Source organism: Buteo buteo, chromosome 6 (assembly GCF_964188355.1).
Source record: "Buteo buteo chromosome 6, bButBut1.hap1.1, whole genome shotgun sequence".
NCBI classification, from domain to species: Eukaryota; Metazoa; Chordata; class Aves; order Accipitriformes; family Accipitridae; genus Buteo; species Buteo buteo.
The window spans coordinates 27,176,008-27,198,170 of record NC_134176.1 but is presented as its reverse complement, the minus strand read 5'-3'; the positions used below and the strand labels follow the sequence as shown (position 1 = coordinate 27,198,170).

The 22,163-nt window shown below is 41.8% G+C and overlaps 3 protein-coding genes across 10 annotated transcripts in view; 1 reads left to right on the top strand and 2 right to left on the bottom strand.

Annotated features, from left to right (window-relative positions):
* Positions 1 to 5,816, bottom strand: part of SEC23A (SEC23 homolog A, COPII coat complex component) — a 33,209-nt gene extending 27,393 nt beyond the window's left edge. Inside the window, exons 1-4 of one of the 6 annotated variants that reach the window (XM_075030245.1) lie at positions 5,679 to 5,816; positions 4,646 to 4,816; positions 4,277 to 4,445; positions 2,613 to 3,062 (exon numbers count right to left, since the gene is read on the bottom strand). The gene's annotated coding sequence lies outside the window, so the exon portion shown is untranslated. Of the gene's footprint in view, positions 1 to 2,298; positions 2,431 to 2,612; positions 3,063 to 4,276; positions 4,446 to 4,645; positions 4,817 to 5,443 lie in introns of those variants that run through there. The other 5 variants (XM_075030244.1, XM_075030243.1, XM_075030247.1 and 2 more) reach the window with 5 other exon arrangements.
* Positions 5,817 to 5,897: 81 nt separating this feature from the next.
* On the top strand, positions 5,898 to 14,086 carry GEMIN2 (gem nuclear organelle associated protein 2). Its single transcript, XM_075030250.1, has 10 exons — positions 5,898 to 6,138; positions 6,818 to 6,902; positions 8,098 to 8,187; positions 9,792 to 9,851; positions 10,016 to 10,126; positions 10,730 to 10,774; positions 11,531 to 11,599; positions 12,926 to 13,036; positions 13,255 to 13,313; positions 13,634 to 14,086. The coding sequence occupies exons 1-10, from the start codon at positions 6,017 to 6,019 to the stop codon at positions 13,671 to 13,673; spliced, it is 792 nt and encodes a 263-aa protein (XP_074886351.1). The 5' UTR covers positions 5,898 to 6,016; the 3' UTR covers positions 13,674 to 14,086.
* Positions 6,904 to 21,628, bottom strand: TRAPPC6B (trafficking protein particle complex subunit 6B). Of its 3 annotated transcripts, XR_012650735.1 has the most exons (9): positions 21,406 to 21,628; positions 21,258 to 21,325; positions 19,956 to 20,073; positions 18,388 to 18,471; positions 17,227 to 17,320; positions 16,506 to 16,554; positions 15,679 to 15,827; positions 9,156 to 9,204; positions 6,904 to 8,222 (listed from the first exon to the last, which is right to left on the bottom strand). XR_012650735.1 is itself a non-coding variant. In XM_075030252.1 (6 exons), the coding sequence occupies exons 1-6, from the start codon at positions 21,484 to 21,486 to the stop codon at positions 16,523 to 16,525; spliced, it is 477 nt and encodes a 158-aa protein (XP_074886353.1). In that variant the 5' UTR covers positions 21,487 to 21,628; the 3' UTR covers positions 16,377 to 16,522. The 3 variants fall into 3 exon arrangements, 1 of the variants encoding a protein (XP_074886353.1); XR_012650734.1 differs by having other exon boundaries at positions 6,904 to 9,204; XM_075030252.1 differs by lacking the exons at positions 6,904 to 8,222; positions 9,156 to 9,204; positions 15,679 to 15,827 and having other exon boundaries at positions 16,377 to 16,554.
* Positions 21,629 to 22,163: the final 535 nt, after the last annotated feature.

The window sequence follows — 22,163 nt, the reverse complement described above, 5'->3', positions numbered from 1 at the left end:
CAACTTAAAGGCCATTTCAGCCATTCCATAGGCATCTGCTACAAAGTCCACCAACTCAATCTCCATACACTGCAATGTGAACTCTCACCTTCTGTACTGGACTTTAAAATCTTTCCTCCACATTATACTCTAGCTTTGTTTGAAATGGTTTTACATGGACATTATTTTTACCATTCGGTTACTGCTCCTCAGAGGGCAATGTACGAACACCAGTGTGCAGTGACTAATAAAGTACACAGATATATATAAAAGATGCGTTGCATTTATTGAGTTAAATACTGTCACCTTCTAGTAAAGTATGTATCTCCTATTCAGAAGGCAGAACCTGCTAATAGATTTTCCTCCATCTTTTCTTCCATCCTTTTCTTCCCTTCCAAGAGCCAATAATGCTTACATATTTCATCATTCATCAAATGTGAAACTCACAGTCTGATAGGTTACATTCAGTTTCAGTACCATTGTTATAGCTATGCAGACACATTTTCTGGGATAGGTGTGCAGATGTATTACATTGGAATAGCAAACCCTCCTGACCTACAGGCTACATACCAAACTTCACACACCTGAATGCCACAAAATACGTACTGCCCACCTCAGAAGACCACAGAAAAGTGATTTTCAGAACAGCTGAACAGCAACAGGTCCCATGTTGGGGTGTCACTACTTTAGCTTTGCTGCAGAACGGGACATCCAGACAAGACCAGCAGTCCTTCCTGGCTTGCTTTCTTCCTCCCTCCCACTGCTGAGGCTGAATGTACCTTGCATCCCCACACCATGTCAATCTCACTCTGTGTCACACAAAGAAGCCACATCTGAAATGCACACAGAGTCAATTGCACAGATTATACCTGACTATGAAGGCTTGATTATCAGGTCAGTAATAGTATTCATGAAATTTGACTAGATGCAAGACTACAGTTAAGACTTTCTAACCATTGCACACATCAAACATGTTTGATATACCATTCAGAAAGCTATCCTATAGCTGAATAAATGGTTTTGAAATACATCACTTTGTAAAGACATTATTTTGAAATGCTCCTAGAAACAACTGCAAACCATAATGATAGTTTCTTCAAAATAGATTATTCTAAAAGCTCCTCCTTCATCTCAGCACCTTTAAACATTTACACACCACATGTAAATGTGTCCCAACAGAGAAGATCACCAAAATAATATCCACTAATCCTTGGACACAGATACAGATGAAATCAAAACATTTCTCTCTACAGCACTTTAAGAGCTCCAGCACAGATGGATCAGGGTCCCTCATATGGCCACATATTTACATACCACTAAATCAGTACAGTTCACTGTGCGCTTTTCTTACAACAAACCTATTCTTTCAGTTTATTATGCATTAACAATTTGGTAAAATAAGAGATTAAGAATAAACCTTTAATTCATTTTGTATGCCAAAATCAGCATTTCAGACACAAATCTATTTCAATTCCAAGGAGGAGACAAATATACGGGGAGAATGGCTTAGCACTTAACTAAAGCAACTTCAAGCTGTCAAACTGACAACATAAGAATTCCATTTTCACTACTCAAACACAGCCATCCTCCAAACCTGCTCTCCCAGTTTTGCTCACTGAGGGCTTTTTTTTTTTTTAAAAAAAAAAACAGCTACCTAAATTAAAACCACATAATCAAATGCAGCAGGGCCTGCCTAAACACCATATTTGTGTAGCTTTACCTATATCGCAAGGCGCCCCTGTCCAAGCCCCCGGCAGCGGCACGACGCGGGTACAGAAGAGCTCCAGGACAGCAGCGCTGCAGCCGCAGGCCCGTCCAAAGGCCGTGCCCCGCCGGCCCTACCCGAGTGCCGGCAGCCCCCGCCGAGGACGGGGCCCTCGGGGGCCGCTCGCACCGCCCCGAGCCGGCCTCCGCCGCGGCGGCCAGGGTGGGCGCTCCCCGCCCCATCGGAAGGGGCGCACGCACCCCTGGCCCGGGACCCGGGAGGCCGCGGGCGGCGCTGACCAGCCGCCGGCCGTATCCCCGGCCCCTGAGGGCCGCCCGGGCATCCGCCCCCCCACCGCCACGGAGGGCGGCGTGAGCGCCCCAAGCCTGGTGAGGGGAGGCGGGGAGCGCCCCACCACGCTCCCTCCTGCCGCAGCAGCCGGGCGGGAGCCCCACGGCCCGAGGGCCGGGGTGCCCCCCCGTACCCGCGCAGCGCGGGGAGAGGGGCTGCCGCCACGGCGCCGGCGAAGGATTCTCCTCACCGCGGCACCCCCCAGCTCGCGCCGCCGGCCCGCTCCGGCTCCCCGCGCCCCAGCCCCTGCCCTGCCCGCTCACCCCGCGTCCCGGCCGCCGCCGCCGCCTCCCTCGCTCTCCGCCGCCCGCACGCAGCCGCCCCGGCGCTGCCGACGCAGTCAACATGGCTGATGGGAGAGTTCGCGCCACGTCAAGGGGCAGAGAGCGGCGGGCCGGGGCGGGGGGCGGGCTGAGCTCCGCGGCTGCCCCGCCGCTCCCCGCCTCCCACACAGCGGGGAGTCCTCGCCGCGCCCCGCTACGGCCCCGCTCCCGCCGGGCCAGCCCGCCTGTGCCCCGCGGCCCTCGGCGGCGAGCGGAGCGGAGGGGCCCGGTGTTAGTCATCCCTCACCGCTGACCTTCGCTTCACCGTCCTGACGGCTCCTGCTCGCGTGTGCTTTCTGCCCCCTTCGGCTTTCAGATTTCTTCTAAAGGTCGTTTGTCTCGATCTCGCTCCTAAAACCGTTCGGGAAAGGAGGCATCGCGGCCACCGGGGCGGGGGGGGAGTTTGCCTTCCCTACCCTTCGGCTGCGCTCGGCTCGCCCGGGGCTGCGCCTCTGCCCGCAGTTACCGGAGCTGTCCTCGTCCTCGTCCTCGTCCTCGCCCCCGCCGGTGGATGTTACTGCTCCGCTGCTGCTGCTGCTGTGTTCTCTGCTTGCGAGGGGCTGTTTCAGGGAAATCCTCGGGACCAAGCCAGCCGGGCTGCTGGGAGTCCTGGAATTCAATCCTGCTTGTTGCCCGTCTTCCACCATGTGCATTTATGGCAACTTTTTAATGTGCAAGATTGCTTACGTGTTTCTTCGGACTGCCTGGGAAAAAATATATTGAAATTATATTCCTGGTGGTTTTCAGCCTGAGACAAGACTTTATCTCATATTTATAAATATTGAGAAATATAACACGTGTTTATTTACTATCCACACAATAACTTTCATGTAGCCACTAACTGTACAGTTTTGTTCAGGTTTTTTGTGAGTGTGGTTATGTTTTTTCCCCCCAAACCCGAGTTATAGGGATGCTTACGTTTCAGGGCACTTCAGAATCGTTTGAAGCAAGTCTGCCACAAAAGGCTAGAACAGTAACTTCTCTCTTTCCTGAGATATCTCAGTGCAACCCATATGGACATGGGGGAGGACTGAAAAACTTTATGCTGACTACCACATCCTCCATCACCACAGCTCTGAAAACACGCTATGACCACCAAACAAATATAAGTGACTAAAACATCCTTATCCTCTTTTCTTACACGTCAAATGTAATTATGATAGAATTTCTATGCCATTACTATTTCAAGTTATCGTTTGCCAGTCCTCTTCAGCCTAAAAATATGAGCAGGTAATAACAGCAGAACTTAAAAGGAGGGATTTTAAATTTCCACGTCCACAAATCTCACTGCTGGCTGTGGGAGCATTAAGCAGTAGCTTGCCAAGGAAATGTAACCTCCTCAGTCTGTTAAAAAAAAAAAAAAAAACAAAAAAAAACCCCACACAACAGGGCGATTCAAACAGATGCACAGAAAGCAATTCAGCAATAATTTCAAAAGTACTCAAATACTCTGTGAAACATTTTCAGAAAGTTATACTGAAAAGAGGCAAGTCCCAAAGTCAGAACTGCAGGATGAACTCTATAGACAAGAGAAGAGGCAACTGACACTTAAAAGGGAAGAAGGAAGAACAGGAAAGTCTACTATTCTGAAAGTTCACTACAAATAAAAGGTATACAGTATTTTTAATCAGTCATTAGCACAATTACATTTCATTGCATAATGACTCAATCCAATGCTCTAAACTTCAAGAAATGTCACAGCTGTTACAATGGTGCAAACCACAGAGAAAAGCAAGGGGAAGCAAAAAAAACAGAACAGCAAATAGGATCCTAACATGGTGTATACTCATTATAAGAAAATACTTTATTGTATTAGAATGTACAGTGAAAGCATTTCATTTTTCTTAATGCAGAATTTTTATGTGTTAGATTTATTTTTTTTTAAGTCAGCAGTGCGTGTCCACTGATGGCAACTCACCCTGTCTTTGAAAAAGTAGTCTTCCATAATGCCTAGGCAGTTGAGGAGAAAGAATATTAATTTCCAGTTTCTTTTTCCTCTTCCTCCAGTGAGTCTTGTTTACTAGCCACTGCATCAACATTGTTGGTAAAACTGGTTAGGAACAATTTTATTATCCATGGAAGACTACCTGTAATAATTAAAAATACGTTACTTCATTTAAAAAATATCAATGGAAAGTTCCAGAAAAAGTAAAGATAGAAAGTATATTTAAAGTATATTTCTATCTGTGGTTTCTCTTTCTGTTCATAGTTCTTGACTTCGTGACAAATAGAAAAAATAAGTTCTGAATATTACCAAAGTATTAGAACTTTTTACAGCTGGACTCACCGAAGTTTTTGTCTTGACCATTGATCAGCCTTTCCAGAAATCTCACTGTAGTTTTAGCTAAGCAGGTTTTATTTCTAGTGGTGACTGCAATTATTGAATACTCGACTAGGATGTTAGATCCGGGTTTCAGAATTAAAGCTCCCTGTTACACGTAGGTGGTTTTGGAAACACCTTAAAACAAACAAAAGCCAGTGGAGAGGAGGAGTTAGGGTAGATGTTTGTTCAGAACTGCTAAAATACAGCCTTGCAGAAAAAAAAAGCATTGCTTGTTTTGAACTTATGTCAGAAGTATTTAGAGCTACTCCCGTCTACTAGATGGACTGTGGGTAGCACCAAACTGACTTTGCATGCAGAACTAATAGGAAAAAATAATATACAGATTGACATTTTACATAACAGGAATTTCATAATACACAATGATTACAGCGTTATCCTTCTGCTTTCTATCTTAACTGAGAAACAACCCCCCTCTGTGCTAAGGCTACCTTGCTTTTGATTTGGCACATGGATACTCCCACATAATAGTATTTAGATAAACCCATACAGCAACAAAGTAAAAACTCAGGCACTGACCCTTCCACAATGAGAACTCTGTTTAAATTTACAGCAATTAACTTTTATGTAACTGATTTCATCCACAGATCTCGAAGCATTTCAAGGAAGGGACAGGCATTATTACTATTGGATGTCCACAGGTAGAAAACACTAATGGATGAGATTTAAAGAACCACTTGCAAAAACTACGGTGTATTAGAATAACTGCACAGGGCCTAACAAAAACAGTTATTAAAGGCTTACACCGATTCGCCACAGAAAGAGGCCTAGTTTGATGGGCAGCGAATTGGCACAGCCACCTTCTGCACTGCTCTTTGGCCAAATTTCCCTTTGTTCCCCTCCCTAGGTTTTCAGGGCAGTCACCACCTCCAGAGCAGGCCGCCGCTCACGGCTTGGCGTTTCCGCCCCGGTGACGCAGCCCCAAGCACAGAGCGCGTTCACGGTGTCACTTCTACCTCAGAGCGCAATACCAACGCACCCTTATCAAGGGCGCAAGGACCGAGAGGAGACGAGAGGCCCGGGGGTGTTTATAAAGGCAGCGCTCCCAGGACGCGCTCCCTGCGCCGCTAACCCCGAGGACGCGCCCGCCGCCGCCGCCGAGGAGGCAGCGGGCGCCGCGGGCAGGGCCGGGCACCGCGGGCAGGGCCCCGCACGTTCCCGCCGGGCGCCGCCGCTCTCGCGAGAGCAGCCCGCCCCTCGCGCCGCCTCCCAGCGCGCCTGCGTCGCGGCGGGCTGGCCCCAGCGCTGCCCGGTGAGGCGGCTCCGCCGCCGGCTGGGGGGGGGGGGCGGAGCGCGGGCGCCCGTAGCGGCGTGGCCATGGAGCCGGGCGTGGAGGAGCTGATGCCGCGGCTGCTGCCCGTGGACGACTGTGACTTGGCCGAGGACTTCGACCCCACGGTGCCTCCCAGGACGCCCCAGGAGTACCTGAAGCGCGTCCAGTGAGTGGCGGGGCGGAAGGGCTGCGCTCCCGCGGGCCGGGGCGGCGGGCCGGGCCCGCCGCCGTCACCTCCGCGCCGGAGCGGCGCGGCTGCCGGTGCTGCCCGGGCCGAGCTTCGCCTTGGGCTGCGCGGGGGCTGCTGCGTCGTGCTACCGTTAACCTGCTAGCCGCAGCCGGAAGAGCCGTTTCCCCAGCGCTCCCGGGGCGGCGGGACCCCGTCCGGCATCGCCTCTAAACCCGTCCGCTTTCTGCGAGGCTGCCGCTTCTGCGGGGCCGCGGAACGCCCCGCTGCATGCCGCCCTTGGCGGCGGCGAGCCTCCGCAGGCTCGCAGCTCCACAGCGATCCGCAGCTCTGGGGGCCGGTGCCGCTCTGCTTCCCGCAGAAAGGTGGAGGTCCCGGGAGTTCTTGGCTCTCCGTACCGGCAGCGGCGGCCTCCCGGGGCCGCGCTTCGGGCAAGTTAGGATGTCAGCAAGCTCCGAGGAGGCCAGAGCAGTCGTGCAGCAACCGAGAATACTCGATCTGTAACTCTCAAGTCAAACCCTCTGTAAGAATTGCCGGTATAGTCAGTGTTTTACTCACCTGAAGGTTTCCGCAGGTGCAGTATTTCAGAGACACCAGGCATATAACCACCACCTGTTACAAAAAGAAAAAAATGTAGCCGCTTGATTTTATTTTGTAGGATTGAAGCAGCTCGATGCCCAGATGTGGTCGTGGCGCAAATAGACCCCAAAAAATTGAGAAAGAAGCAGACAGTAAACATTTCAGTAAGTTTGAGAGATTTTACATGTTTTATTTTGAGAGGAAAAAGATTAAGGGGAAAGGTATTAATATCATAATGTTTGTATTAATTTGAGGGAGCAGTTGGCGTAACTAAATAGCACTGCTGGATTTTAAAAGCATCTACAGAATTAAATGTCTGGGTTTGAAGAAACACCTGTTCAACTGCTGGCTAACAGCAGTCTTTAACTGATCTAAATTGGTAACATCCATACTATTTGATACACAGCAGACTATTTTACTGTCTGAGGAAATCAAATGTTGCATTAAATTTTACAAGTATTTAATCAAAAAAACTGCATAAACTTTAGACAAAAGATACCTCCATACCTATATTTAGGTTTAAATATACATCTAGGGTAAGGGTACTAAAAGCAGCTAAGCTTTGCTAAAGTTAGATGAAATTCTAGCACCACTTCTTTCCTTTTTGTGGAATATTTTATTGGAATTTTTCCTTACTGCCCATGCAGATTTTTCTGTTGTCACGCTACCCTGCCAGCATGGTCTTTAGTCTGCTTTCAAGTAGTTCAAGAGACCAAGTTTGCCTTTCTCTAGTGAAAACTATAATCTGAAATTTAACTACTAGATTGCTCAAGAAGAGTTTCTAGTACTGACATGTGACCATGTAACTTCTGTGACCATTCAATTCATTTGTCTCATCTCTTTGTAGTGGCATTCTTAAACATTTGTAGAAAGGTGTTGGGTTTTTTTAAATAAATCTTTCATGCTAATCTTTAAAGAGGTTCTGTCTACTTAACTGTCAGAGTTAATTTCCGAAAAGATACTTTGGTGGTCTTCTGTCTTCCTCAATTTATTATCTTGGCAAGTAGAACTCCTGAGATTGATAGCAGCTGTCCAAGATAAGGAAACAGCTCCCTGCTTTTTATAAACAGGGAAATTAAGGCAGAACAATTGCTAAAAAGAAGACCTTAAATAATTCTTTGACCATGTATTTTGAATACTTTGTCTTCCTTCTTATTTGCATATGAGAAGAGTCAGAAGAAATTTTGTCTAAACCATCTGTTAAGTCAGTCTTGGATGTCGTCATGAAATTACCTTTCTTAAGCAAAGATTTAAAGGATATTGTTTACCCAACAGTAAATATTTACTGATTCTCTTGCTCTTAAGGGTTCTTCTTATAAAGCTTTCTTTACATTATAATTATTGCCAGTGTTTTCTTAGATTTCTGGATGTCAGCCTGCTCCTGAAGGATACTCTCCAACGCTCAAGTGGCAGCAGCAGCAAGTGGCCAATTTCTCAGCTGTTCGTCAGGTACAAAATGGTGTGTGTGAGGGGACTTGCACTGTCTAGATAGAACACATCTGTGCTTTACGGGGGACAACCTTATATCTATTATAGAAATGTTATGACTTTATGGTAGGACAAATTTTTAAGTTCTTGAAAAAGAATTGAGTATATACTGTGTGGCTTTTAAACCTCTGATAAACCTCTTGAGAGAGTCATGTTTAAAAAAACCATATCCTTCAATGTCAGCAAAAATAGCTGTCAGTATTTAGATTAAATCATATAGAGTAGCTGAGGGAGGAAAAAAAATCCCTGTGATGTTATGCAGTTATATTCAAATCTAGTGCTAGCAGGAATTTTCTGCAGAACTCAACATTAACTGAAAAACAAGTAGATTCTAACCCACCAGGAAATCCATGTATGTAGAACACACTGTCCATTTAGGATACTCTTGACAGTGGTGGCACCCATTATGAGGGGAAATACTGATTTGGTAAAATGTATTTGTAAGATTGTAATGTTAGCACAGACTTAAATCTTGCCTACTGCGTTTCCACCCTGCTCTTAAATAACAGAACAGAAATGGAGAATCGAGCAATCTCTCTATCCACAGTTCAAACAAGGTGAAATGCAAAACATAATAAAGAGATAAGTAGAGATCATTTATGACTCCAGTACTGCAGAAGGCATGTTTACAATGCATTGATACTGCATTGTAGGAATACCTCAAGTAACTGAAGTATAACCAGCTGCCCTGAAGCTGCAGTAGCATTCAACTTTGCATAAGCTCATTTACCCTGTTTTTTCAGGGAGGTAAATCAGTGATCTGTACTACTGCATCTACATTGTAAACATTGACTGAGCTACCCCTATTTCTACAAGTTATCACACTGTATATTGTATATTAGGCATAATCTAAGGTTTTAGTAAAACTAAGGAAACTGACATCTAAAGGCATATTCACTACACAGATATGTCTTTTATACACAAATCACCTGTTCTCTCATCTGTGCCAGAATTAACGCTGTGAAGTATGAGAATATCCTAAAAAATATTTAAGAGAAAAAAAGAGCATCAGAAGTCACTTGTTTAAACACTATGCATCAGCTACTGTTAGTTACAGTGTTGTTAGTGGTCATTTTTACTGCTACAATAACAATTGGATTGGGGGAAAAATTTCAGGTAGAAGGTAGAAGAAATATGCTAGGAAAGCACACTTGCTGCCTTTCTAACAGTTCTGTAGACATCTGATACAGATGCAGACCACTGTTGGAAACAGGATATTGGCTTTATGTGTGCTTTTGGACTAAATCAGGTTGGTTTTTTCTTAAGCTTGTTATACCAAGAAAATTCTAGAAGACTATTAAAGCTTACTACATCAACTTAACTTTATGTAGTAGACTTTAAATTCCTTCAGCTTTTACCATTACTTCCAAAAATCCAGCATGAGCAACTTAGTTACACTTCTACTAAGAGGCATGGGAAATACTTAGCCAGTTATGCCTCTACTGATTTATAGAACATCATAAAATACACTCTTTATACATTTTAAGAATAATGAAGAGCAATTATGGCTCAGATAAAATAACTGCAAAGTTAAACTATGATTTGGCTTTTTTTTCATTACTCAGAGCCTGAACAAGCACAGAAATCGCTGGCGGTCACAACATTTGGACAGCAATGTTACTATGGTGAGTAGAATTCATAACAGTGCTGTGGGTTTTTTCCAGTCATTAAATCCGTGGTTAATCTTGCTTTACAGTTTAATGTAACAACTTGTAAATATTATCATGTCTTTTCTTCAGTGTCTTCAAGATAGCAATATTTCACAGTTTTAACTTATTATTTACTTCAGCCAAAATCAGAGGATGAGGAAGGCTGGAAGAAGTTCTGCCTGGGTGAAAAAGTATACTCAGAAATAGATGCACTATCTGATAATGAAAATCTAGGAATTGATTACATAAAGGTGAGTATAGGACTTCTATCTAATTTTCAGCTGCTATTTTCAAGAGTAACTGCCAGAAACAATCCTACAGTTTATTACCACTTTGTGCTAAATAGGAAGTAGGCTCTCCAATGAGCCCAGAAAGTCCAATTTTTCTTCCCTTTCAAGTGGAAACTGAGTGATGCAGAGGAAAAGTCTATCCCTTCAGTCAAAAAGTTAAAGAGTTCCTTCATCTGTTACCAGCTAAATCACATCACTTTGTTGCTCACTGAACTGAATGGGAAGCTTTCTGCATACTCTGCTTTAATGTTTTGTTGAATGGTGATATGTGGTTTCTGTCCTCATACATGCTATCCTACAAACATGACCTTCACTGCATCATTTTGAAAAAACAGAACTTTAACAAACAGCAGTAAAAACAAGGTTCTTTGATACCACATTTGACTGGACCTTATCTTGAACTTGCTTGAAGATTTTTTATATATATATATATATTTCAAAGCTCAGAACAGACTTCCAAATCACTACAAATGTCTGAGCATCACATCAAAATGTTAGTATGTTCTAAATTAGAACAAAAATGTTTATGATTATGTCTGCATTTTCAAACTTGATTTTTTTCAGGTGGGCTTTCCCCCTTTGCTAAGTATTGTAAGCAGAATGAGTCAGGTAAGCCTACCTCTTAAAATCGCATAGGGACATTACATAAATCATTATTTCTCTTATTCTATCTGTTGTAGAGGTCTTACCTATTTTTCTGTGCTAGAGTAGGCAATTGTTTATTACAACAATTATTGTATATTTACAAGGAAAACACATAATCTTGCCTTCAGCTACAAACAACTTTTACTAGTAAGTATTTATCATGACTAGTTTTAAGAGTATTTTGTCCTTGTAATTTCTCTATAGAACATTTAATATTTGAATTTTTGTTGAATGCCCCATTAGGTGTTTGGCAGTGTTTTTAGTATTTCTCATTTAGTGTTTTTTAAGTGCAGTCCTTCAACTTGATGGTGAACTCTTGCGTACGTTGCAAGCCTGGAAGAATCACACTTACCCTTCCTTTACTATGTTTCCCACTAGTCACTTTTATAAAGAAACAACCACTCAAGCGTGATGCCTCTTTCCTAATCTGTAACTTAACCATAACTTTTTGTTAACACAGAAAATTACTTCCTAGCTGAACCTAGGACAATTTTATATAAAGTTTTTTTCCAGGAACTGGTGCTTTAACACTTACTCTACCCTTATATGTAACTTCAACCTGGAATAAATACCGTATAGTATCACAGTGGAGTAGAAATGCATAATGTGTACATTTTTAAAAAATCAAATTGCTTTTTATATAATACAATGCTTGGGATAGAAGGACAGCAAAACAAAACATTGCAGATATTGTATTGTCTCTTTGTTCCTCTTTTGAAGGCAACAGTAACCAGTGTCTTAGAATACCTGATAAGCTGGTTTGGAGAGAAAAAATTTACTCCAGAACTGGTAATTTTTAATTCATTCTAACTACTTGCACATGAACGCGTTAAGGAATAAATTGTTCATGATTTTATATAAAACTGCTTTAGTTTCTAAAGAGTTCTCTAGATGCACGTATTGTATTCAGTTACTTTCAAAACTTCCTTGATTAGATACTGAAATGAGTATTCACAGAACTTTTTGCAAGGCTAATTACAAAACGTAACAGATACAGATCTATCAAGTACTGCCAAAACCCTCTCCCCTTTTTATCATTCCCCACACTAACTTAAACCATAAGGTTAGATGAGTGTTGGCACTGGGGAGAAAAGAGGGTCAGACTGCAGCAGCTTTGATTCTGACCAGCTTAAGTTGTCAGGGTGATGCACACTGTATTTACCAACATGGCCATTTTAGTTTGGAGATGCATGACAGTGTGCTGGCAAAGACATGTTTAATCTTTCCACATGCAGCACAGATGAGAAAGCTTAGCTGCATTAGTGTGGTGACAAATTAAATCTACTACGAAATTCTGATTGGCAGGGTACATTAGAATGGAGTTTGGCCACAACTAAATTGACTACCTATGTAATGGCATCGTATCTACAGAAGACTTTGGTGGATGCATCTTATCTCATTCAGTACCAAAAAGCAAGAGAGTAATGAAAAATTATTTCCATAATACTAAACACAGTTTCACTAAAGGCCTTTCATGTTCTGTCCTTCTCTGTAGGACTGTTTTCTTTTTAACCAATATGCTGCAGAGAATGTGCATGTTGACTTTTAGTTTATTCCCATAATGAAAGCCACTAGACACTGGAATTAAGAAGTTAGACTGGTAGCAGAAGTTATATTTGATAAGCATGCAGTAGAATTCAGTGAAGTAAAATGCTAAGGACATGTTTCCACAGTGGTGCAAATCTTAAAGCTGATCCAACAGCATTAATTGCACAAAGATCTGACTTGATACATTCACTGTTCAGGAATGTTTTTCCACTGTTTGTGAAGTTAAAAATTAATAGATAAGTAATAATCTTTAGATATTACTAAAATAATCCTTCCTGAGGGAAGGATTACACTTTAATAGTGTAAGCTGTATTAATTTATATCTTGGCTAGTATTAAAAAAAAATCAGGAAAGCCAGGAGTACTGCTCACAAGAAGCTTATCTAGAGGCACAAAATTCTACTGTGTAGTATCTAATTTGGCTTTAAAACTTTTTAATTCTGGCAGTAGCACTTAAATGCAATTTTGTTTTGAGACCTATGCTTCAGGCCTACTCTATATAACAAGAACTCCAAGAAACTTCAAAGCAATGCTCATAATTAAAACTTTCTTATTTGAATCCACACAGGGTAGATGGCTTTATGCACTGCTGGCATGCCTTGAAAAACCTTTGCTACCTGAAGCTCACTCCCTTATTCGACAGCTGGCAAGACGATGCTCTGAAGTCAGAGTACTAGAGGTAAGATCTAATATAACATTGCACAAAGGACTTGCTGAACTTAGCAAATTATTAGGAGGATGATTTTTCAATTCTTGAAGTCTTTCTAAGTAATTTTTCATGTCCTAAGTTTGCTCAAGAATGAAGGGAATATTACGAGCACGTAACATGGCAGGTAACAGCTTTTCTGTTTGACACAGGTAACAAAAGAACTGTTCTAATATTTATTTCTCTTTCAGGAGAACAAGAATGACGAACAAATATCAGCTCTGAACTTGATAATCTGCTTAGTTAGCAGGTAATGCAACTTGCATACCTAAAACAGCAAAATATGTCCAGAATAAATATGTGATTACTGTTGTCCTAACCTAGATTCTTTTAAAGTGGAAGTCAATTAAAATGCCCTGGGCCTATGTAGCAAATATCCTCAGCTAAAAGGACTTAAGATAAACCTAAAAGTAAATTAAGCTTACTGGTTGCCTTGGATGAGCCCCCTGAACTGCAAGCTCTAATTATGATAGAAACACTAAAAGAAGAGCTAGAAAGCAAGGGGTCTATCAACTCAGAGCAAAGGAGTATGTTGCATTACAGGTTTCTTACTGTGTTCCACTTCACTAGGTACTTCGATCAACGTGACTTGGCTGATGAGCCTTCCTAGACTGTTTTGAGAATATCAGGTATTTTTTGTTGCCATGGTACAAAAAGCATTATCAGAGCTAAGAGCAAGACACTGCACTGTTCAGACCTGAAGCACTATACAACGCCTTCAGAACACCCTCACGATAATGCATTTGGGACAGCTATGAGTAACTTAAGCTGAACTTTAGCATGAGATTGTCACTGTCTCCAATGTCATCATCACCATCATCATAAAATGGTCAATGAAGTGTCTGGCATCATCTCTCAAGCTATTATCTCTGTAAAGTACATTCCTGGTTAGAAATTTCTACCATCTGAGTAATCCTGTGGATACTGCTATTAGGTGAAGTCTGAGGTTACATTACAAATGATCGTTCTTTATCTAACACAAACCTACTGAGGGCTTTTTTAATAAAATGGAAGCATTTTAAAGAGTGTTCTTAAACATTGTGGCTTTTCTCATTCTTCATACTATTTAACAGCAGCCTTACTGTAGAAATCTAGACAACTAGGACTGTGTTTTTTCAAGCTTTGGTTCCCAAGCTTAAGCACTGCTAAGCAGCTCAAGTATAGCAACAGTTATTTTAGTATTACTACTCAGGAAGTAGTAATGTTTGTTTTATTATTTTTTAGTAAACAGTTGCAGAAACCAGTGAAAATTAGAGCTGTATTCAATGCTTTTAATAGAAGCATTTATTAATCAGAATGAACAAATTTATTTTCTGTATGGTATCTTGACAAATACATTAGCTTGCCTATTTAACATGGAGTGCTTCGCCAAGCGTATCAGCATCTGCTTGGTATATATACACAACTCCCTCTGGTTCAAATTGTCTTCAACAACTAAAAATCCATGTTAAAGGAACTGTGAGTTCTGCTCATAACAGCAAAATGATACACAATATTAACTGACATCTGCTTTCTGTATATTGTAGGATTTAAGTCCCTCTCCTCACTATTAAAAATAATCATTAACCACAACCACTTACTGATAAACCTTTAGTATGTCTTTGAATGATTGGCACTTTTACATCTCAGTATTAACTGTCGAGTGAAGAGTCAAACTGAGTTACTATAACTACTAGAGTTTTCATTCTGGAAATGAAAGTAACAATGATTCTGTATATGTTGACACTGAATGTCTACCACTTTGCACATGCCTAAAACATGATGACACTGAGATGTCCCTCTATTAGACATGTAGTGCAAGTTGATTTCTAGTCTCTTCAGCCACATTTTCAGCATGTTGAAATCAGGATGAGTTGGCAATTGAAGAACCCATGAAATACAAGAATACTAGTTAGCTTACTCTCTAGCCCTACAATTTCAAACAGATCAGTTACAAAGGTGAACAACAACCCGAGCCTTCCTATAAACTACCAGTAAAAGAACCCACTATTTTTAATCAGCTGAACAGCCGATCCCCCACCAAGTACCATACAACTGTAGTTACTTTCATCTTTGCTAGTTCTATAAACAGGGACAGCATTCTGCTAGTTCAAATTCTGCTCTAGATGTTTCCTAGAACTGTCAAGTTACTCAGCTACAACTAATCTGAACTAGCATTCGCATACCCAGAAAGATCAGCATTTGGTCACATCTTAAGATCAAGTCTAATAAACTCCTGGTTATAACATTTATAATGTATAGCTTGGCAGCTTGTAACAGCTATCTAGACAAGGTTTGATCCATTGCAAACTTCAGACCTTCCCTAGAGCTTAGGGAAGAACAGCCTCCACTGTTCTTGCCTACCATGCAACTGGACAACATACACTTCTCCCAACACAGAAGGTAGTTATAACAATCAAAGGTGCTGGTTTAACGTGTTAGCTTTTCTAGTTAGCCTGTTACTGCTCTCAAAAGTAGAAACTGAATCACTGTCACAAGGCATTCTCTCACAGTTCAGAATAAACACCATAAGTTTCTATTATGATTCATTTGAAAGTATAAGGCCTGAGCCTGCCAACAGAAAGGTCTTACAGCAAAATTCATTAAAAGTTTTAACAAGATGTTTCCATTCTTACCTATAGCAAGATATGTATTGTTACGCAAATCTTGTAACAAGTAGTATCTAGCAAACCCCAATGTCCTCAAGAGTCTTGGTGATGTCTTTATAGCTTCTTGCAGGCCTAATCATCCTCCTGCACACATTCATTACAGAAGTGAGTTGTAGCTAGCAATTAAAAACAGTTACATTAATATTGAGTTTACGCACAACAAGCTAAAACAAATTTCCTTCTCTGGCCAGTACAGATGACCTTAGCTGTAAAATTATTCTGACACAAAAAATAGCTCCTAAGTTTAGGGAGGTAGGAGAAACTGTTTAACTATGTAGAAGTAAGTTCTCTCTTCTACATATCATTCCTACAGCGGAACTAAGCCTCCACTGAATGCTGTTAATGAAGGCTGTTGGTTCACATGCTAATGGCTTCCTCAGAATAATACAAAAGCAATTGCTGCCTCACAGTTCAGAGTGAATAGGGAAAGGTAGCAGTTGGGCATTCATGTTCGGTGACACAAAACACGTTAGGCTAAGAAACTAATTTAGTCTTGGTCAGGTTTTCACTCTATTCTCAAAACATGCCTCTGGTCTTCCATACATGCTGTTTTGGTAATTAAAATAATTTGCTGAAAACTTTTGAGTAGACAGTTTTTTACAATGTGGACATTAATACCTTGGTATAGAATAAATTTCATACCAAGATACAAGGATAGCGTTAAGTTATTTTGATGAACTTTTTATTATATATTTTGAAATTGTGCTGCCTGCACACTGCTATAATTTACAAGCTACAAGACAAAGCTGAATCAAGAAACTGAATCCACACACAAAGGATTTTAAGGTAGATACCCAGATTTGAATGTGCTCTACATCTTCTGTATCATCACCTGAAATTTACCTGAAAAGAAAAAGCAAAGTCAGATCACAGTATCACCCACCATGAGAATTATTTTTCCAAGTAATTATTTTCTTGTAATCATTTTGTTAAAAGGAATAGCAAGGAACATTTCAATCTTACAGTTTAGTTGTGAACAATCTAGCCATTATTTAAATTTAGCATTTAAATTTAACTCCAGCTGAACAGCTTTTTCTTTCTTTTCTTTTTCTCTTTAAGTCGATCCATGTCCCACATCACAACAGTTTTGTCAGCTAAATTTAAAATTTGTGCAAAGTCTATGGAAATTTCTAAATCCACCTTAAGCAGCTTGAGTAGTTACAATGGACTTCACTTACTAACTTTCTTAATGACTCCTGTAGAGAAAAAGCATATATGTAGTTATTTTTATCCTCCCTTGTTCAGGTAGCCTTCTGAATGTACATCATCCTTATGCATCTGACACTTCCAAATGTAAATAGAACTTTTTAGTTTTGCTTTCTACTCGGTCTCATAGAGGCTCACCCTTTGTCAGTATTTGCTAAACAATAAGCATTTAGTGACAAGCCATACCCTGACTCCTATGGCCCAGCAGCTTCAAACTAATCCCATGTTGATAAATGCTTATACAGTGATGAAGTCAGGAAGGAAAGTTACCAAGTTAGCTAATCGTTGAATACTCCGAGAACTACTTACATGCAGGCATTGATGAAACTTCAGCTGTTACAATACTCTTTATTCCCAAATTCGATAGGCCTCCTCTGATTAGTCCACAGGTAAATGCTAAATACTAAATATAAAGTTGCACTTTAAATAAGTGTCAAGGGTGAAGCTAAAGGGTTGCTAAAGATTGAAACTAAGTACTCAAGAACAAGACTTAAGGCTTAGACAATACAAAACTATGGAGGTTTTGTTCCTGTGCTTGAGAGACTCATCATGTCTCTAACAAATGACAGCTCTGATATTTGGTGCAGCAGAGCTCACAATACAGAGTTCTGTTGTTAGAGGTGCTATCTTGAGTCATTTGTTTCTATTTCTATTAAACCTGTAGGAACTTAATATCCTTAAACAATTATTCCCAAGACTTGGCTGAAATTAACAGCTGGTGTTAAAGTCAACAAAGAAGAAACAGTCCAAGATAGCATTCTTGTCCAGGCCACATCTTAGAATACAAGGCCCTGCAGTTATTTAGAGTATATGTTGCAAAACAGAAGAAACATCTCACCAAACACCAAAAAAAAAAAATCCCTAGAACAGTACCCTGCAACTGTGATTACTAAGAAGAGCAAGAATTAAGAAACCATAAAATGAAACTGAATGCCCCATTTCTTACATCCACCTGAAGTGCTTTATAAGAGGTTCTGCAGAGGCACTGATTTTACTTACCTAAACTATTTTCCTAGCTCAGCATCTACACTCAAAACTACTTTTAATTGGTGGAAGATCTTCCTGAATGTTCATATAATCTCAGAAGGTTGTTCTAGGTAACAAATAGCAGCTTCCAAATACGTTTTGGAAATTTAAAAAACGCTTCTGAAAGCACAGGCTTTCCAAAGAGAAAGAAAGGATTTGTGTGATAGCGGCAGGTAGTGGCAGAGCAGCTCCTACCATCAAGTAACTCAAACATGAGAACAGCAAGTTTCACAATGACTATGACCGTTTCTTGAACCATAAATCAAATCCACCGATCCGAAACAAGGTGAATTTCTAAAAAGCACAGGTTTTGGAGACTAAACTTTAGCTGCCCTTTCAAAGAGTTTGTATCCATTCAATTACAAAATTTAAAGTTGTTATTATTAAAAGATCAAGATAATTCAAATCAAACTGGTAGATCCCAAGGATAAAACTGAAGGGTACCTTTGGTGCATGTTCTAAATACTGCTTTCCTGCAGACATTTGTGTCAAGAGACGAAATTTATTGTCTTGAAGGACATAAATACCCTGTTTAAAAAAACAAAAAGTTTTATAGTTGAATATACGGTAACATGTAATGAACATTTTATGTAAAGCGATTTGATTTGTAGATACAATATAAATGTTCTCAGGTTGAAAAATGAAATTTTAGATTAAGACATATGTGATTTAAGTTTAAACTGTATTATTTACTTACATGAAATATCAAAACAAAAGATGCTTAATTGTGAGATTACAACAGAATCCCTAGACAATAATATGATCAGTTAACTCTAAAAAATGTTTATGTACATTCTTCTTGGAAGAGTCCTTCCAGTGCTCAGAAACAATAGTTCCATATTAGAAAGTCTCTGTTAATATATCAAATGCATGCTGATTTTTTTAATTCAAATTTTAATTTTCACTTGGTATGCAAGTCACTATTCTTATTCTCAAATTCAGCGACAATTATCTTCTTTAATAGCGATACAAGCAACACCCAGCAGATGATCAAAGTCTAGAGTTTTCTACATTACAATCTTGTGCCACAATACGCATTTTAATAAATTATGACACATAATTATGACATAGCTTAATCTACACCTGTCATTTTAATTTCTTTGCTAATGGCTGTGCCACTTTGGAACTTCATAACCCTTGAAGTTAAATTAAAGCTGCATATACAATTGAGATCTCAGCTCAATACTGCAGCTTTCTTTGAATTCAAAAACAGATTTCTAAGGTAATTATTATCTGTTAAAACTATAACTTGATAAACAGCTCACTGAAAAGTCAAACCTGTTTTATTTGGCACAATCCTTGTACAAATTCTCTTGTTCCTACTTTGGTACAACAGGAAAATGGCCATAAGAAAACCAAGTCATTCAAAAGGAAGAAGATTTTTTACTCTAGTAAAATGGGTCCTTAAGTTATTTTGATCTTGCTTTAAGAATTGCGGCCATTGATATAGGAAAGGACATAGATACAATACAATGTCACCAACATGCAAATTTGGGAAGTTTTTCAGCTGTTTCTTATACAAGTATGTTCAGTAGAGTCCAACTAAGTGTGTCAACTGCCAAAAAACTGTAAATATTCTTCAAAATAAAAAAATTACTTCAAGGCAGCCATTCTATTTAAATAGCCATTAAGACAGCAGTATCACTTTCTCACACTAGTTTTCTACTAAAATTCATTGGGAGATACATTAAAAAGTTCCTGTTTAAATGTTAATCAACTGTAACCACTACTGTCTTGTCAGTTCGTAACTCTGCAACAGCACATATGAAAGTCAAAGCATTTAGTCTTTTCAAACAGGATGGCAATAAAGACATCACAAGCAATTATCAAATTGTATTCTGAAGACACATGCTAACATGAACCTTAAAAATCTGCTTTTTAAACAAAACAAAGAACATTTGGGGTTTCTTATCAGGTAATTAATTCTAGACCAAGAAAAAACAAAAAATGCAGTAGTAACTTGAAACTATTTCTGATTTTGTAAGTTAAATCTTATTCTACAGCATTAGTACCTGATGATTAGTCCTTAGGTTATCTATTTGTTTTTTGAAAACAGTTGTCCAAAAATCTTTGCAAATGAACTTCATAATATCTAATTCATCCTTGAACCTGGCAGTATCTTTTGTAAACCTAAGAGATAAGTGAGAAAGATATCAATAATGAAGGTACACACAACTTGACCAATTAAACAGAAAAAGAAAACATGAAAAAATGGTACTATGCAACATTATTTTTGAGGCCGTTATGGAAATTAGTTTTCCAACCATTGTACAGTATCATTCTAGCATCACTCTGCATTCAAGTATTTTAACTGAAGAGCAACACAGTATTATCTTAGTGCCTGCAACATGACAGCAGAATAAATGGGTTTAATTGTATGATTATTAAAGACAGTTTAAGTACAGAAAGGTGCAAAGCACTTCATCAGTTTTCTCTTTAACTAAATGTCTAACTAGAAGATAAAAAGTTTACACCTATACTACTGCTTGGAAAGAGTCCTTCAAATATGCAAAAAAGCACTAACACATAGGAACAAACATGTAAAACTTGTTCCTGTTTCCCAAAAAGGCAGTCCTTTCTCTTGCTTATTTCAGAATTCTTGCCCTTCATCCTCCTTGAGGGTCTTTATCTGGCACTAAAGCACCACTTTGTTCGATGAAAGCATGACTTCAGAAGCTCAAGAGTCTCCACACGACCTCGGAATGAGGGTGCTGAAGTTGGATGTGCAGCAAGTCATCGTGCATCCCCAAAGAGCCTGGGGAAACAAGGAACTTGTGCTGGGTCGTCAAGTTCCAAGAACTGACAGTGCTTTAGAAAAATGAAATAGAGTAGCCAATCACAAGATTATGTTGAAGAAACAAATTAGAAAATCATGAAACGTACCAGAAGTAGGAAGCATGGAAAAGCAGGTCTACGAAAAGTGCAATTAAAAAGGATTATAACTATTAAAAGTAACCATATACGCTGACTCAAGTTTTCATGATTGAAAGCACTTTCCCAAATACGTAGTCCAAAACTATCCAGTGTTATCCAAACACAGGCCTCGGCAAGAACGAGATGCCAAAAGAGAGGATGCCAGAACGCCTAATAAGAGGAGCACACCCGCAGCATAATCCCCTATCCGCTCAGAGCGGCGAGCAGCTTTCCCCCGACGGAGCGAACGCTCCTGGCCCCAGCAGGCCGGGAAGGAGGGGGCGTGGGCCCTCGCCGGGCAGACGCAGGGGAAAATCCCCGAGGAGCAGCGACGCCTGCCGACCCCGGGAGCAGGAAAAGGAGCGCTGCAAGGGGCGAGGCTGGCTGAGGCGAAGACTCACCTCTCGATCAGCCCCTGCCCGACGCGGAAGCCCATGCTCTCCAGCTTGGTGGTGCAGCGACCGTTCTCCTGCAAGATACGAGACGCCGCCGCAGCGTTAGCCCCGGCCGCTGCCGAGCGGCCCCCAGCGCGGCCGCGGCCCCACTCACCCCTTCGCCCTGCTCGGCGGCGCGGTACAGCCCCGCCACCATCTCGTTGTGCAGCAGCAGGAAGAGCGCTTCGTCCGCCATCTCCGCTTCGCAGCGGGGCTGCCCGGCGCCGCGGCAACCGCCAGCTGCCGCCGGGGCCCGCCGCCGCCGCCGCGCCGCCCCTTCCGGCTGGGCCGAGGGCGAGGGCGGCCGGCGCGGCCGGGCCCCGTCAGCCTCTGATGCTGCCGACCGAGGCGAAGCGGCCCAGCAGCGGCGGCCCGGCTGGCTCTCCCCGTCGGGGAACCGCTCGGCGTTCCCGCCCGCCGCCGCCGGGGGAGGGCCTCCCGCGGCTGGTCTGGCGCCGGCCCAAGCCTCTCCTGAGGCGGGAAAGGGCCTCTCACGTTAGCGCTTTCCGGAGCCCGCTGCGTCGGGCGGGCGGTGGCGCGAACCGGGGCCGCAGGAGGGAGTGCCGTGAAGGGGAGGGGAGCCGAACGCCTCTCTTCCCTGCGGAACTGCACCCCCCTTACTACTGAAATTGGGGGGAGGGGGGGCGTGGGTTTTTAATTGTCTTCAGAACGTCACTGGTTTATTCGCCTTCCGTTTTCTGCCACTGTGAACCGGCAACGGGCTCCGCGCCTGCGGGCTCTCCCCAGCCTCTCCACAGAAACGGCACCGGCTGCCTGGCGGGGAAGAGTGCGGTTAAACACCTCGCCACCACAGGCGTCAGGAGTACCGTCCGGTAACGGAGTTTTACAGCCACTAAACGGAAAGCCAGCTGG

Bases quoted from the DNA above. Each gene is read 5' to 3' on its own strand.
- GEMIN2 (XM_075030250.1), top strand. From the start codon at position 6,017: ATGGAGCCGGGCGTGGAGGAGCTGATGCCGCGGCTGCTGCCCGTGGAC. The intron at 10,127-10,729 runs GTGAGTATAGGA...GATTTTTTTCAG, and splicing joins TAGGAATTGATTACATAAAG to GTGGGCTTTCCCCCTTTGCT. The intron at 13,037-13,254 runs GTAAGATCTAAT...TTTCTCTTTCAG, and splicing joins CTGAAGTCAGAGTACTAGAG to GAGAACAAGAATGACGAACA.
- TRAPPC6B (XM_075030252.1), bottom strand. From the start codon at position 21,486: ATGGCGGACGAAGCGCTCTTCCTGCTGCTGCACAACGAGATGGTGGCG. The intron at 21,326-21,405 runs GTGAGTGGGGCC...CGTATCTTGCAG, and splicing joins CCGCCGAGCAGGGCGAAGGG to GAGAACGGTCGCTGCACCAC. The intron at 17,321-18,387 runs GTACCCTTCAGT...CTTTATATTTAG, and splicing joins ATTTAGAACATGCACCAAAG to TATTTAGCATTTACCTGTGG.